We start from the raw sequence: 16,882 nt of genomic DNA on the forward strand, positions 1-16,882 counted from the left end.
TAAAAAGTAGAAAACCCGTTGGAAACTTGAGCAAATAATAATAATAAAGTAAAATGATTGTAACATGAAATTAACAAATATATGAGAATTTAGAGAGACATAAAAATAGATTAATAAATAAAATACAAAAAAGGTTAGTATTTCTATAAAAAGTAAAAAATATTTAAATGCTGAAAAAGTTGAATACACTACTTACTTACTGATTGAATGATTTTAATTAATTTTTTTATTAGAAAAAAAAAAAAAATATATATATATATATATATATATATATATATATATGACAGAATGCGTAAAATCCATTTAATACTATAAATTACTAAACAAAATATTATAAACTCTAATATTATAAGTAAACTAAATACAAAATATAAATACATATATTAAGTAATAGTCATACAAATATTTTATGTATATAAGGTCTTTAAAAAAACAAAAAAAAAAACAAACATTTATGTTCTATATATAAAGTAAACAAAATAACAGTGAAACATACATTACTCAACTGCATCTTTTGTCCCAATAAAGAAGTGTTGACACTTAATTCTCCTTTTATTTATACAATTAGGTAATCGTCAAAAGAAAAAGTAAACTAATATTTTAAAAGAACTTATAATATTAATCATTTAAGTAAATTATATAATACCATATCACATTCAAAATTTACTTTTCATGAGGCATACAACAAAAAATTCTACACTCAATTTATTTTATATATGTATTGACTTAAATTTTCAATGAAGGTATGCATCCATAATAGTATTTATACTTTGTAGAGATATAACCATGGGGTTATCACCTTACTACTTACGAAGTTAATCTTTTATACTTGAAATCAAATTCTAGGTAAAGACCTCCTACCATACTTTTCTCCTTCCCATTCATCTCTGTATTTGTTAAATGGTAGTATATCAAAATACCTTCTTTCAAAATTTCTTTATATCAAGCATACACTAATCATTCACAAATTCATAAAATCTTTCCTTGAAACCTTACCTCACAATACATATCACACATGATTCAAGTATACTCACATCCCATAATATAAATCATTCACAATTCAACATAAATGCATTTATCTAAATCAGTTTAACCATCCAACTCATAATTATCATAGAAAATCTGTATTGATTTCGCTACAGAGAGTGCACAGTGTCAAAATTGGTGTTCAATGAATTGACGTAAATTAAACTCCAGACCCCTCCCTACAACACCAACACTTAGTTACACAACGCTAACACTTAGTTACACAACTTTAATAATTAAAATACAACTTTGTTGTTAAATTTTAAAATTATTAAAATTAATGAATTTTGAACTTCTTATTCTCAAGTGTGTTAACCAATATCTATTTAAAATGTTTAATAAACAATAATATATGTTTGTTTTTAACATTCTAAAAATTATTTTATAATAAAAAATAGTAATTACTTTTTAAAATGTTAAAGAAAAGCAAATTAATTTAAAATTTACATATATAAAAATATAATTTTAAGTTTAATTCAATCTGATTCACGACTTATTTTTATCTATATATATTCTAGAAATTTTCTTTTGAAAATTTTGTTCAAGAAATCTTTTTTTCAAAATATATTTCACACGTTCCGGAAAACTGATTTTAGAATTTATGTTTAGATATTTTTGTACAAATCTTGTTCTGAAAATTTCAAAAGGTCTATTCCAAAAAGTTTTCAAAATATATATTATGTACTCGGAAAGTCAGTTTTTGAGAGGGTAAAATGGTTATTTTGAAAAGTTGAGGGTTCGCAAAGAAATTGGGGTGTGCAAGAAGTAAAAGCCCTCATCAAATTAGGCCTTAAGCCCAGTTAAATAATAAGCATTTGAGCAATTTTCTTAAGACCGTCAAGATTTGTGCTATGTGACAGGAATTCTTCTATGTGCTGATCATTAAGACAGTAATTAATATTCTTACTCCTTTCCTCAACAGCAATACACAGTCCACTAATGAATAATCACAAATCTAAGATATTCATTTATAACTATCATTTCATTTCACAAGCAAACGACGATACAGATGGAAAAAAAAATTCTAAGTAGCTATTTCGTGTTCTTTCTCATTTTTATTTTCTTTTTCGTTTTTTCTTTCAAAACAAGAGCATTAGTTCAGTGGAATGTGCTGAATTTCTCTAAATAGAATGGACATGGATTGGATTTTTAAAGATCCAAATAACTAGATTTTAGATCTAAATATATTTTTACAACAAAAGTAGTTTGAATTATTTTAAAATTCAAATATTTTGGTCAAGTTTTAAATCGAGACCAAAGATCAAATTTTAAATCTAAAATCATAAATTTAATTGAATTTAGTCAAATTTTGATCGTTTTAACTCTTCTCAATTCAGTTAAATTTTAACATGAGCTAACTTAGCCAAATTTCGATTATGATGACTCAGATGAATTTTGACTTGGAATAACTCAACCAAATTTCAATTGATAATGACTTGATCAAATTTAGCCAAATTTCAGTTTGAATTAGTGAAATTTGCCAAATTTTGGATGTTCCCACCTCATCCAATTCAACCAAATTTCAACTGAGGCAGACTTAACCAAAATTCAATCAGGATTGTCTCGACGAAATTTGGTCAAATTTTAATCAAAACTAACTTGGTTGACCTTCGACCTAAGCTAGTTTGTCTTGACCTTTGGCCCGAGAGTCGAACAATCTCAACTTTCAACCCGAATTAGCTTGTCTTGACTTTTAACCTAAGTTGACCAAGCTCAACCATTAATCTAGATCCCTAGGTTTACTTGTTTCGACTTTCAACTTAAGCTGACCCAAATTAACCTTTTGCTTGAGTTGACCCTTTCAACCTTTGAACAAGAACAGATTGTTTCAACTTTCTGTCTAAACCTGACTGAGACGACCTTTAGTCCGACCTTATCTATCTCAACTTTCAACCCGAACCGTCCTAGTTTAACTTTGCATGCATCTCAAATGACTCATCTCGACTTTCGATCTAAACTAACTTAGTTTAATCTTGCATCCAAACAAATTCATTTCGATATTCAACCTAAGCCAACCATTCTCAAATTTTGTTCTAGGCTAGTTTATCTTAACCTTCAATCCAACCCAACTAAAAATTTAAATTGAAAATTTGGATTAAATATTTGAATTTTCCATATTTGTAAATCTAGATTCAAAGGATAAATATCCAATAAAAAAATTTTAAAATGTAGATAAGATTAAAATCGAGACAGAATAAAATGGATTTTAAATGGGATTGACTTTTAATAAAATGGATTGGATTCGACCAGATCACATCGAGAAAAGTGGATTTTTTGCCCACCGCTAAGAACATACATGCCTCAATGAGATGTGCATAGCCATGTTCATGTCACCTGCAAAAAATGCTTGATATGTCTCCGAGCTTTCAAACTGTTGTCACTGGTTACATTGGAGAAGTCACTGAACTTTCATAAACCTAGTTGCTTCGACATAAATCAAGGGCATGAGAGAAACGTAGAAAGCAATGCAATCACCTCTTGTTAGTAACGTACTTTGAGTACGTTACTTTCAAGGCAAGGCAACTAGCTTCCACTTTCTTGAACAGTAAACATTTTGAGTTTTTAATGAAAGAATACAGTGAAAAAATGAAATGCAATTAGGTGTGAATATTGCAGTTGAGGTAGGTGGCGGAGTAAATTTACTTAAGCTCTTGTGCCTCTTGCATGGAAAATCTAGGGAAAGAGGAAGCAGTGACTACTACTACAAGGAGACTCAACATCGAGTACAATGGCAGTGACCTGTACGACTCGTTTGAGTTCAAACATATGACTTTGCAACTCAACAAGGCCATTCAAACCTCTAAAGCATCTTCACCGACATACCAAGAGATGGCACACAAACTCAGCAAGGCCATTCAGGGCTCTAACGCCTCATCTCCATCATACGTCTTCCACATAAATTCCCCCTTTTATCGACGCCACCTGAAGCGTATCTACAAACAAAACACAAAAACACCGAGAAGAATTTCCAGTCCAAAAGTACCAGACAAGCGAGTGTGCACACGAGGAACAAGAGATAAAGGTTTCGTAACACGTCTGTGGTTAAAAGTTAAAGGTCTACTCGGAAAGAAGGACGAAAGTGACGAAGGGATAAACCGACCCTCAAAAGCATTTTGACAAGAGCCTCTCGCTTTGGTTATGCAAAGGTAACACTAGCAACTCAGTTGAGCTAAGTTTTTCAATTACGGCTGATAAACAATTAAAATAAAGTGCAACCGTGTGTAAAACATTCCTTCTAAGTCATAACCATTTACTATATATATTCTGGAGTGAAATCTAAGACAACATCCTCAAACAATGTATGTAATAGATAAAATAGTGAACATAGCACACGTAAGCTTCTTGCTGTATGGGGGCATGGTAATTGGTTACATATAACTGCGTATAGCTGATTCCATTCTTTCTATCGTGTAAAGATTCATAATACACAAGACTGCTTCAGAAGTAGCAGGAAGTTTAGACAAAAGATTCAGAAAGGGGTAGTAGTAATACACATGGTGAGTAAAATATATTTCAAAAGAAATACAAAAATCTCTAATCACTTTCACAGGGTGGAGAGATATTTCTAGGACAGCCTCAGCGCCATTTCATGAAGAAGAGCTCTCTTTTGTGAAGCATTAATTACATTGTGTGTTTCAGCATTCTCAAGTACTTCTGCAATTATTGCAGATGCAGGGCCAAGAGGTTCCTCAGCCACCCTCTTCAACATAAAAGCCTGAACAACCACAATAAAGTAGAATAAGCCAACAGATGTTGACGCATTTCATCAATGGAACAGTCATAAATCAATAATATAAAAGGATAAATAAAATCAGAAACTTCTACTTTAAATGAGACAAAAATATATGTTGTCGTATTCGTTTTTCTTAGCAGTATCGATCGTTTTACAGGATATGGAGAATTTGTTAATTTCAGTGATATTGGTAATTTTCTTACCATAAATTACTAAAACCGGGTAGGCAGATTATTGCAAGTTCGTACAGGTTTGCAAAACATGCTGAAATTCAGTTATTATACAAACAGTACAAGGATATACCAAACTGCACTTCAAGAAAGAGTTGAAGCTGCCTGTTATGTACAGCGCAGGAGTTCTAGAATGATAACCTGGCCATGATGGCTTATGGCAATTGTGCAAGGTTTCTGAAACCAAGGTTCTCCATCAATTTGAACAGGAAACATGGCAAACAATTGTATCTTAATTGACTGTCCTTGTGCAAGTCTTCGAGCTCGAGAAAGCCCTACCTGTTGACAAAGTCATTCTCAGGAATTTGAGCTTTCATAATTTCATAGGCCAAATAACTCCCTAGTTTTAGACAAATGCGGTTCAAACGAATTATCAAAGAGAGCTAAAATGATACTGAAATAAAGCAAAGGTAACATCCACACACTTAATACAAATGAGAAGCAGTTCCACCTCCACGCAAGAAAGCAATTTCATGCTTCAGTTATTTTATTAATTCCGTTTGTGGTTTTTATTTAATTCAAGAAGAAAAAAGGGTCAGCCGCATATTCTTTAAATTAATGTCAAATCTCAAGTAGTAGATCCTTTCGCTATAGCATCGTGTACATACTAAAGTCATGTATCACTAGTATGGAATCAAGAATGCATTTTACCTGAAGCTTTCCCAGGTGCCATGTTCCCGATATGCTAACAACTTCAAGTACCTTATCATGCATAGATTGTTGATCAAAATTATCATAATTGTCGTCCTCATTTTGCCACAAATCTACACCTCCCATGTAACTCCCAATATTTGCAACAAGCACGCCTTCTGCATCCTGAACCAATTGAAACCAATATTTTTATGATTCAGCAAAGGGGCTTTGCTCTTATTTTCGGTGGGGATAGGTTGCTGTGTAAAAGAAACTAAAAAGGGAAGTTCTATTAAAAATTGAGTAAATTACTTTGACCTCCTGTCCCCAAACTTAACCCCCCATGCCGACAACAGAAAAGATATTACTACATCCGACCTTATTTTAACTGATTTACACCAATTAAAAAAGGTAGTTGATTTAGTTACTAGAAATGTCATAATTTTGATGCATGTTTTCTTTCAATTTTCTTAAGGCAGAAACTTGTACTAGTGTTCCTATACATGTTCTTTGTCTTGTTTTACAAGAAAATACATTAATCAAGTTTTGCACCCATTTCTTATGCAACTCGGTGAAACATGTGCATTCTTTATGGGTATGTTTGACAGCTTGGTTAATCTAGTTTGAGTCTACCTTTCTTGTTTTTAGTCTGCCATTTTTCTTTGGTTCTCTTGTTCAAGTGCTTGGACAATCTTGTGTAGGAATAGAGTAATCATTCTCTCATCTTTGGAGAAGTTGCTTCCATGACAAGGTTCTTTTGAAAGTTTTCCAAAGTCTGCTTTCGTTGTAACTTATTTGGAACTTATAAACATTAGATTCAAGTGTAGTCAATTCTTACACTGAAAATTTAATTTAAGTTTGAGTTTAAGTGTAGATTCTCAAAAAATTTCAGTACTGATACAAATTGAAGTGTGGTAAATTTACAACAAAATTTGAAGAAAAAGAAAATAAAAACAAAGTGGTTTAATGTTTGAGAAACAAAAATTTCAAAGATCCCTTGCCCATAAAAACCTGCTTAAGAGAAAGGTTTGTACCATACAAATATAATATACTTCATCTTCAAAGGTTAAGGTACTAGGGTGGAAGAATACTACAAGGAAATGGAAGTGTTACTCATAAAGTGGGAGATGGAAGAAGGCATGAAGTCTACCATGGCAAGGTTCCTAAATAACTTGAATTGTGACATATAAGATATAGTAGAACTTCAAGTACATAGAACTTTGAAGGAACATGTACATCAAGCTACCAGAGTAGATCAACAACTCATAAAGAAGTTCTGACAGGAAACAAAGTTTCAACCACACTCCACGGAAAGATAAAGAAAAATCAAGAAATGAAGTATTTTCCAAGTATTCTTCCTCTTAAAGACATTCTCAAACACCTTCTAAACCATCAAACCTTCACACACCATCATCTCTAAAGCCCAACAAAAATAAAGTAGCATAAAATGTTTTAAATGCTAGACCATAGCTTCACGATGTATTAAGAAAAGTGTTGTTTTCCAATGGAGTGAAAATCAAGAAACTGCCTCTCAAAAATTAAAGGAATATTTTTTTTTCACCACACCAATTCTTGCACTTTCAATTGCTAAATCTTTTGAAATAAATTGTGATGCTTCGAGAAAGGGGATAATGATAGTGTTACTTCACGAGGGGCACCTTATAGCCTCACTTAAAGGAAAAATTAAAAGGCCACATCAAGTATTCGACATATGACAATCTTCATAGTGATTCATAGTAATTGTAAATCCCTTAAACATTTGGAATTGGAAGACGAAGAAAAGCTTAACAAGAGGCATGCCAAATGGGTATAATGTATAGAAAAATTCCCTTATGTGATTAAATACAAGCAAAAAAAGGCTAATGTAGAAGAAGATGCACCTTGCTTGCTTTTTTGAAAAATTGTATATAATACAAAGGCTTCCTTTTAGAGACAAAAAACTTTTTTGTACTAGTAGGACCCCTAAGGAAGTTATTTATCAAAGAGACACACGAGTGAGGTCTAAAAGGACACTTCAGAGTTTAAAAAACTTAGAAATATTAACTAAACATTTCTTTTGGCAACATTTGAAGTGAGATGTTCAAACGTTTTGTGAAAAATAAATCATATGTAAAATGGCCAAGTCTAAATTAATGCCTCACAGTTTATGCACACCTCTTCTTATTCCATACATTCCTTGGATTTTGTGTTTGGTCTCCCAATATCAAGCAAGGACCATGATTCCATCTTTATATTGATTGATAGGTTTTAAAAATGACTCATTTTATAGAGTCACAAAATAGATGATGCTTTATTTTAAAATCTTGCAAAAACGAGAAGCTTTGTTTTGAAATATGTTGGAAGATTCTAGAATATTCTAGAACTTCAAGTATGTTCTAGACAAGGAGATTAAGTGTCATAACTGACTCCAACTACAATCATATAGAGTTGGTTCAAGCCCCTAATTAACTCATTATTACATGAAACAAGGAAGTTTCTCTAATACATCTTTTCCTTTGAATAGAAAGTTCCTACATTGTATCCTACAAACTTAGATAAATGAAAATTAGAGTTGTGGAGATTTTAAGTGTCTTGAGTGTTTGATAATTTTAGTTTATGTTCTTATCTTCAAGAGCTTCTTCAAAGGGTGAATCAACATCCACTTATATTCGTTTGGTCCTTGATCATGTAAATTTTTTAATAGAGTTCTTAAGATTTCTCTAACCACCACAAATTGTCATTTTTTTGGCGATTTCGAACTGCCAAAAAGTAATCCCAAGAACCTACTTCTTTAGTTTAGATACCTATTTAAAAACTTGCAAATATATCAAGGATGTACAGAATAATCAAACCAAAAAAGAAATTTATAGTCTAAGCAATTTAACTAAAAAGAGTAATATGATCCCAATAAAGTTTATTTATACCTAACAAACTCACCTCAGGGACCTCAATTTCAACTCCATCCACATCAACACGAATCTGCCAAGGTAAATCCGCAAATGTCTTATCCATAATGCTTTTTGCGCCCTCTCTTGCATATAGAACTTTATTCATAAACTGCACGTTAGAGTAATTTCAGCATTTAATCTAGAACTTCCAATGCATAAGATCAATGTAAGCATATTAAGATAACTGAAATAATGCAGTGGATAATACTAATATAAACTTCTACCGTAAGATTTCAAATGATAAAAGTCAGCTGATAACTAGTTCACATAATTCTTCGTGAGAATACAACCAACATGAAAGGAAAGGCCATTTCATCACATAGAAAGGTTGTCAAACAAATAAAAAAACACTGATAATAATGAGAAGGATAACTATTATATCACTAATAAATATTCTACAACTAAAGTTAAAATTAATAATTCTGATTCTTCATTGATAATGATTGAGGAATACCATAAATTTATAACAAACACGTACACTCAAACAAATTCTTAACAAGATCAATTACAAAAGCTACCTAAATGAGATATTACCTATATTTAATTATTATTATTATTAAAAGACAAAAGAAAGGATATTAATTCTCTATATTGGGCCTCAGAATGGTAGATAATTAATAACAAATACTACTTGCAGCTCAACAAAATGTCAATAGATAAAACCTAGTGTGGCAACTGGGTAAAGTTTGTAAGAGTTTCCCAATAGAGTAGAGGTAATAAAACAGGCTAACGGACTTTATGCGAGTTGTGAACTATGAAGCACAAGACCAAGGGCAGCTTTTTAGGATTTTAGTGGGTTTTTTTCCAAAGCATGATTGGACCATGATAGGATCAAGCTAAAAGAACCATGTTTAATTTTCGCTCAAATTTAATATCCAAGTCACAAAGAGATAAACAAGAGTCACATGTCATACAACCACAATAATTATGCTGATTTTAATCAGAGTACCAAACTAAGGCGTCAATAACTTTCTTCAAAGTTATTGAAGGGAATAATCTACTCTTTTATTATACATAATAGTACACAACTTTGCTAACTTTTTGTCCTTTCTTTTGAATGTTTATTTCATACATTAACCCCAATAACCAGCTAAAAAAATTGCCACAAACCACCCTCTTTTTAATTTTATCTCTATATTTTATCTTTTTAATAACTCATGTGCTTCAGTCCACTCTCTTTCTTTTCTATCTCCAAAATGAATTTTAATAATATTTTTAAAAATTGTGAATAGTTAAAAAATAGATCACTACTTAAACTATTCACTATATATAAATATTTTTTTTCACTATAAATTTCAATTACTACATAAAAATAAACATTTATCATATGCAATGTATAAGCTAAAATATTAGCGATAAATAATAACTAAGATAGTAATACTCAAAAACGATATCATCAATATACGCTTCCTTTTCCATATTTAACAGCATATATATTTCTTACTTCCCCGCAGCAGCACAACAGAACAGAACTTCTCAATCCAATAGCAGGTTTTAAAATTAAGCCAAAACTAATCTAATGTAACTCAACTCCAACTAACTGAAAGAAAGCAATCTTATACGGAACAATCATTCAAGAAAAACAATAAGAATACGAATTTTATACCACACAACTAGCCTCCTATTAATACACAACTAAAACTAGTCAATCAATTCAAATTTCAGTTCCAATTAGACACCAAATACCTGGTTATAAAATTTTTCTGGATTCTCTTCACGCAGATTATGAATGTCCAAAGCAACCTTTGCATCACAACCAATACCTAAAACCAATATTCCTTAGATTCAGAACTAGTCAAAATGATGGACAGAGATGTGCGTGCTTGGGAAAGCATACATTAACAAAAACAGTTCTCCTTTATTTTCTCAAAACTCTCGAGAAATTGCAGAACAAATAACAATTATTTTCTTAAAATAAGCTAATCCATACACTTGCTATCATAGCTTATCAATAAGCAAATGATGTAATCTAACAAAATGAAAGTGGTATACAATTAATGTTAGAAAAAAGCAGAAGAAGAATACCAACTTATTATAATTCAAGTAAATCCATTAGCGAGGACAAATTTGCACCAGAATTGAATACCCAAATTCACATATGTTAAACCTCATTTCAACTACACAACACAATGTGAGTAGAATCAAACTTGACTGGACAAAATCAAGACAGTCAACCCATTGATTTGCTTCTAGCAGATTCAAAGTCAAACAAGGTTACCAGATTATTAAATCAAACTCCAGAATCCTAAAGACATTTTTCTCTACATCTATTACCCAGCCAACATCCAATCCCTACCATGAAGAAACTAGCTCTGCCTATCAAAGATTAACAAGCTGATTTTCCAGATGCTTTAAACCTACAATCAACAAATTTTAATGTAATTAACAGTAACCATGAGAAATGTGAGTTCACATACCAAGATAATTGTTCATAAACTTTGTGGGTTGCAGCTGCTGCTTTCCTTGTGGATTACTAATTGTTACCTTCCACCTGTCAAGAACAGTAACAGCAGCATGTTCTATTTGATGCAAAAATGTACTAAGGCCCCCTTGCTTCTCCACTGGACCCATGCCACCTCCCCAGGACAAAACTCTAGCAAGATCATTTCCTGTACCAGCAGGAAGAATAGCAACTGGAGGAGGGGAAACAAAATTTTGCTTGTCTATCGCATTCAGAACCCAACCAACAGTACCATCTCCCCCACATACAAGAACTCTGAAGTGAGACACCTTTCTGAACAAATACAGTCCCATTTCTGGCCCCTGTGTTGAGCTTAATTCAAACACCTAATCAAAACAAACAAAAGGCTTCGAAATCATGTTGTCAAAGAGTATATCTCCAACAAGCAAGAGAACTATATTTGGAATTTCGCAGTCTTTCATGTATACCAATAGAAGAGTAATCTTGTAGTGTTTGGTCATTTTTTATGAAGACTTGAGTGTTTGATGAATAGTAGAAGCTTGGTTAACTCAGCTGGCCCAAAGCAAAAACACTTGAAAAGGGTGCAAACAATGCAGGGAACAAATTTTGAACCAATGGTCTATACTCAAAGATAACCACATTTTGTAAAAAGCAGCAGAGTAACAAACCTGAACTGGATTTAAAAGAATGTTCAGACGTGTCCTGAGTGAGTCTCCTCGTTGGGCACCACTCTTCTTGTTTATAAAAACTAACAACGGTCTTGCATCTGGAGGCAAATCAACCAAATCATATTTCTGCTTCACTCCCAAAGTGTGGGATTCATCCCTCTGATTGATTGATGAACTGCGTCCAAGACTGGGTTTTCTATCCACCTTATTATCTACTTCACTATCTTGATGTCGTACCTCCTTATTTGAGCTACTTTTTTCATCCACTTCATGATGACCATTCTGTATTTGATGAGAATTACCTGTACTTTCTGTGGACATTTCACCAATGCTCTCAGTATTCCCTGATTCAAATGATGGTTCATTTTCATGCTTGTATCTTTTGCTCTGGTTCCTAATACTTGCCCGAACAGAAGATGCTATCTCATTTGCCCCATGAGTAATTGAGCTCAAAAATCCACCTGGCATGTTCCAGTTTAATTCCTTTACATGCAGTGGTGATAGTATCAATCTTCTAAATTGGCCCAAATCACAAATATCACCCGTTTCATTAGACATTGTACTATGACAATCAACATGTACTAAACGTTGGCACCACAAGCACGACCATACAGGAGAACCACTGAGGAACGTCCCACCACATGGCTCTTCACAGTAACTACAGAGAGCAGTTTCGTCAGGTTGGTCAGCTACATCTGTCCAACGAACAGCCCATTGGTGTGTGACATGCTCATATCCAATCATTGAAACACACTTGCAGTCCTTGTGGGCACTAGAGGAACAGCTTAGATGAGCCACAGCACCACAAATACAGCAACGGTGGATGAAGCCTTCAGAAGCTACTTTAGGCCCAAGAGTTTGAGATGGTGACATGGACTTAAAACATACACAGCAGTTTAAATTCTTTGCACGAGACACGGATTCTAACTCCCATGCATGAGGGGCAACAGGAATTTTGTGCCTCGCCTTTGGGTTTTTCTTAGACCTAGCTATGGCTTTCATCCAACTTAGGTTGATGTTTCTCCTCCATTGAAAGGCCGTGTAGGCTATGGTCAATATTCCAACAAGAGCAGCAACAAAACAAGATACAAAGAAAAGCCGATCAGTTGGATTCTTTGCATTCCAACTGTAAAAGAACAACTCAAAATCTCTATCATCATCCATTCCTAGAATATATAATTTCTAAAAGATGCAACTGTATGTTAGTTTTATAATACTATAATTTGCTTGGTTGTGACAATCCAAGTTAACTACGACAAATTCCTAATTAAGATCATAAACATCGGTGTGTGTAAACAACATACAGAAATCACACCATATAAGTCTCATTCTTCGAACAAAATTCATACATAGGAAATTCCACTCTCTGTAATACATAAACACTCATCCTCCTTCTCTCAAGAAGGATAAACAAGATAGCGATTCTTCATCCCTATTTTTTCTCAAAAGCATCTTCTGCCAATCTCTGCTTGTTAACTCCAAACTTCCAAGCCCGAGTAAGGGTATGAACGACAAGCATACAGAATACCTACATAAAAAAAAAATCATGAAAATTAAAAAAGGGGGAAGAAAAACAATTTTCCAACATATTCTGGCAACCATGTGTCTTTGATCTTCATCATATATCATAACTATAATAAAATAAAATAAAGAAGTATGTATCCATATGACATTTAAAACTAACATGCTACATTTAAAAAAACACAGTTTATAGAGCATCGAATGCGCGAACCTCAATTCTCAGAAACCAAACAGACACAAGACTCATCCAATCAGCTATAGCATCAATTAAAAATTTAAAAAGACGATCATTAACAATTGATCACAAAGTAGCTTACACTTGCGGATGCGTCTGAGAAATCGAGGTAAACCTGATGGTTGGATCAAACCCTAGTTGATAGAGGAAGAAAGTTATACTCGGAGATGAGGTTATTAAAAATGGAGAAAGATATAATCTATGCAAGCAACTCCCAAACAGAGCGTTCCTTTTTCTTAATAGAGAAGAAAATAAAATATTTATAGAAATGAAAAACTCCTTGAAAATTAAATCTGATTCTCTCTTTTGCTTTTGGGGCGCTTCATATAACTTATTAGGGTGAAATTATATTTATTATAATTATTTTGTAACTTGTTTGTTTGGGGAAGATTCTGTGCTCTAGATGTGACATGGAAGAATCTCCAATGGAATCGGATACGTTCTGTTTTACTGAGCCACGTGTATTCCTCGACACTAGACAATCCTCTTTATCATACACTTAATAGTCAGATAAATTATGGTTTATTCAAGTTTTTTATCATTTTTATTTAGTTTTCCAAATTTTAATTAATTTTTTATTTTTTAATTATTTTTTTCTCTCACTTATTATTATATTATTATAACAGAAGAGGTAGGCACATGATTTAATTGGTCTCCTAAATCAATATTATCACGTTTGTAAATGTATATTAAATACTATCTTCTTTTCACATGTTAGGTTCTCACTTCTTTAATGTAATATTTTTTCAGGTTTATAAACTTAATATTTTAACTAGATTTTCAAATAGTATTAGTATTTCTACATTTATCAATTCATTAAACTTAGTATTTGTTCTCAAATCCCTCTTCAGGCTTCATTTACTACAATTTTAGTTCAAATATATTTTTTCTTCGTTTGATATACAAATTAAAATAGTAGTATATCTATATCATCACTATATAAAAGCCATATAAGATTGTTTTATAACTATTTGTTTGAGTGTGTTTTTTTAATTAGAAAATGTTATTTTTTAATAAATTTTAAAAATTTATTTAACAATATATATATATATATATATATATATATATATATATATATATATATATATACATATACACACACACACATATATATATATATATAAAAGAAAAAACTTCTCTAGTTAAAAGCAATTGCATAATATATTTGTATTGTTTTAATTAGAAAATGTTAGCTTTTGACAAATTTAAAATATCTCTTTAACAAAACATATAACTATGAAAAGAAAATTTCACTAAAAAGCAATAAGGAATATCTCATTTGTTTAAAATTATTCTTTTTTTTTTAATTGCATTGTTTATAACAATTAGTATTGTGAATTGGTTTTTATAATTATTTGTTTGGGCACACATTTTTATTACATAGTTACACTAATGTGTATAGTTATTGTGATGTTAGGAAAATTACAAGTGTTTATACCATATACAAATAATATTACGAATTTTAAAAATAAGCATTTTATAACTCGTTTTTATATAAATATTTTTTTTGTAGATTTTTTCATTTATAAAAATTAATAATGTGAAGTGTTTTTTTTTAATTATTTCTATGTATTTATTGATATTAAAAACTATAAATATTTGTATTACGTACTGTCACCTTGTAAAAATATTCATTTTATATATAGATAGATATATAGAGAGAGAGGAAGATATTTTAAGATTTTTTTAATAAAAAAAATTGAAGTTTAAAAAAACGAATGAAAACATGTGCCATAATGTTTGTTTCTGGGTGTATACTTTTCATAGCAATAAAAACAGTCACTAACATAATTAAAAAAAAATCAATTTTTTTTTCGAATAACCGTTCTCTCGTCAATTGTTATTAACAATAACACACAACACTAATTTAGATTAATAAATTATTAAACTATATGTTCTTTATTAAGTATTAATGAATTAATATAAATTAAATTGCTGATATGAGGGTCTTGGAATTAAGACACGTTATCGTCGGCAATGTGATGCGTTGTCATTTCGAAAATACAAAAGACGCGCGTTTAACACGTCGGCCAACTCTCCACTCCACACCTATTTCCTCATTTATTGCTACGCTGTCCTTCCCACTTTAGAAAAAATTACATACAAATTAAGGAAATTAAATTTACTAATAGAGAGTACTGATTTATGAGAAATTAATGGTGAATAATTTTGTATTTCTGAATTCTGGTTTTATAAATATCTTCAGTTAACGCCAACTACAAAATAAATATTTAAATTTTATTCTTTTATAAATAATAAATTATTCTTTTATAAGTAATAAATACTTTAAATTTTAAGTTTGCCTTAAGTAATGTATTTACTTTTATAAAAATGAATTTAAAGATTTAATTTTATTCTAATTAGTTTTAAAAATTTATAATTGATGAATAATATTTAATTGTTGTCTAAATGAATCCTTCAAATTTACTATTTTTATAAATAATTATTTTAAGAAAAATAAAAATGGAGGTTTTCGTTGTCTTAGTTTATTGATATCCTATACGTATAAATATAATATTTTTTATGTTAATTGCTTTCTTCGCATTATTTTAAAAATGTGCTTTTATAAATTAAATATAGAAATTTGTTAAGAAACTAGACCATTTCAAATTGTAATTGTTCATTAATTGTAAAGATGGAGTAATTTAATTTAACAAGTATAAGTGGTTTAAATAAGATAAAATATTAATTATTTTATTATTTGAGACAAAAGGTTTATAAACAGAAAATTTAATACTTTTATTTTATACAAATAATTTACTTTTCTAAAATTTCTTTTACTTTCTTTTCCATTGCATCTTTTCAATCTATTTGAGTCTTCATGTTAATAAAGAAGAAAAAATATTTTATCGTTAAAATTTTATTTAAAGTAAGTTTTTTTTGTCTCCTTTATCTTTTTGGATGTTTTTTCTCTGTATCATTTGCATGTTGAAATGAGGTGTATGTACTTGCATGTGAAGTTTGATGGAGAAAAATTGGATATATGTTTATTTTGGATCGTAATAATATTTTTAGTTTGAAATAAGTGGATATATTTAAACATATCTCAACATTTAATTATTTATGTTAGATAATTATTCAGTGAATTTATTAAAAGATTCAGGTATAACATGTTCATAAAATATAATTGGAACAAATCATTTGCAAAGCATTCGTTTAAAATTATACTTTAAGAATTGACAAAAGAATTTAAACATAAAGAAAGGAGTACTTATATGCTTAAAACCTCTATGCTTAGTCATAATCCATATCCAACTGAACTAGAATAAGAACCAACACTACATCTCACTCGGTTCACTTGTAAAATGAGTAGAAAAGACACCAAAAGAGGAATACGTTTAAGTCTGACGCCACTTCAACGATCACGATGAGTGAAAGGAATTGTTGCTTGAGCTACCTATTCAAGATAAAACTCACGCACAATCCGCAACTCACATCAACAACATTTCAACATGTATATTCCAAATATAAATGTGATAGAAGTGCAACT

At 30.9% G+C, this 16,882-nt stretch overlaps 1 protein-coding gene across 2 annotated transcripts; it reads right to left on the reverse strand.

Moving 5' to 3' along the window:
• Positions 1 to 4,303: 4,303 nt before the first annotated feature.
• Positions 4,304 to 13,701, reverse strand: LOC108346465 (diacylglycerol kinase 1). Of its 2 annotated transcripts, XM_052878271.1 has the most exons (9): positions 13,475 to 13,700; positions 12,986 to 13,164; positions 11,637 to 12,682; positions 10,964 to 11,333; positions 10,233 to 10,309; positions 8,536 to 8,655; positions 5,641 to 5,805; positions 5,131 to 5,268; positions 4,304 to 4,741 (listed from the first exon to the last, which is right to left on the reverse strand). In XM_052878271.1, exons 2-9 carry the CDS (start codon positions 13,011 to 13,013, stop codon positions 4,592 to 4,594), a joined length of 2,094 nt encoding a protein of 697 aa, XP_052734231.1. In that variant the 5' UTR covers positions 13,014 to 13,164; positions 13,475 to 13,700; the 3' UTR covers positions 4,304 to 4,591. The 2 variants fall into 2 exon arrangements, with proteins under 2 accessions (XP_052734231.1, XP_017441034.1); XM_017585545.2 differs by having other exon boundaries at positions 11,637 to 13,164; positions 13,475 to 13,701.
• Positions 13,702 to 16,882: the final 3,181 nt, after the last annotated feature.

This window comes from Vigna angularis, chromosome 1 (assembly GCF_016808095.1).
Source record: "Vigna angularis cultivar LongXiaoDou No.4 chromosome 1, ASM1680809v1, whole genome shotgun sequence".
NCBI lineage: Eukaryota > Viridiplantae > Streptophyta > Magnoliopsida > Fabales > Fabaceae > Vigna > Vigna angularis.

Bases quoted from the DNA above. Each gene is read 5' to 3' on its own strand.
- LOC108346465 (XM_017585545.2), bottom strand. From the start codon at position 12,800: ATGGATGATGATAGAGATTTTGAGTTGTTCTTTTACAGTTGGAATGCA. The intron at 11,334-11,636 runs GTTTGTTACTCT...TGTTTTGATTAG, and splicing joins TTCTTTTAAATCCAGTTCAG to GTGTTTGAATTAAGCTCAAC. The intron at 4,742-5,130 runs GTTATCATTCTA...GTGGTTGTTCAG, and splicing joins CCATAAGCCATCATGGCCAG to GCTTTTATGTTGAAGAGGGT.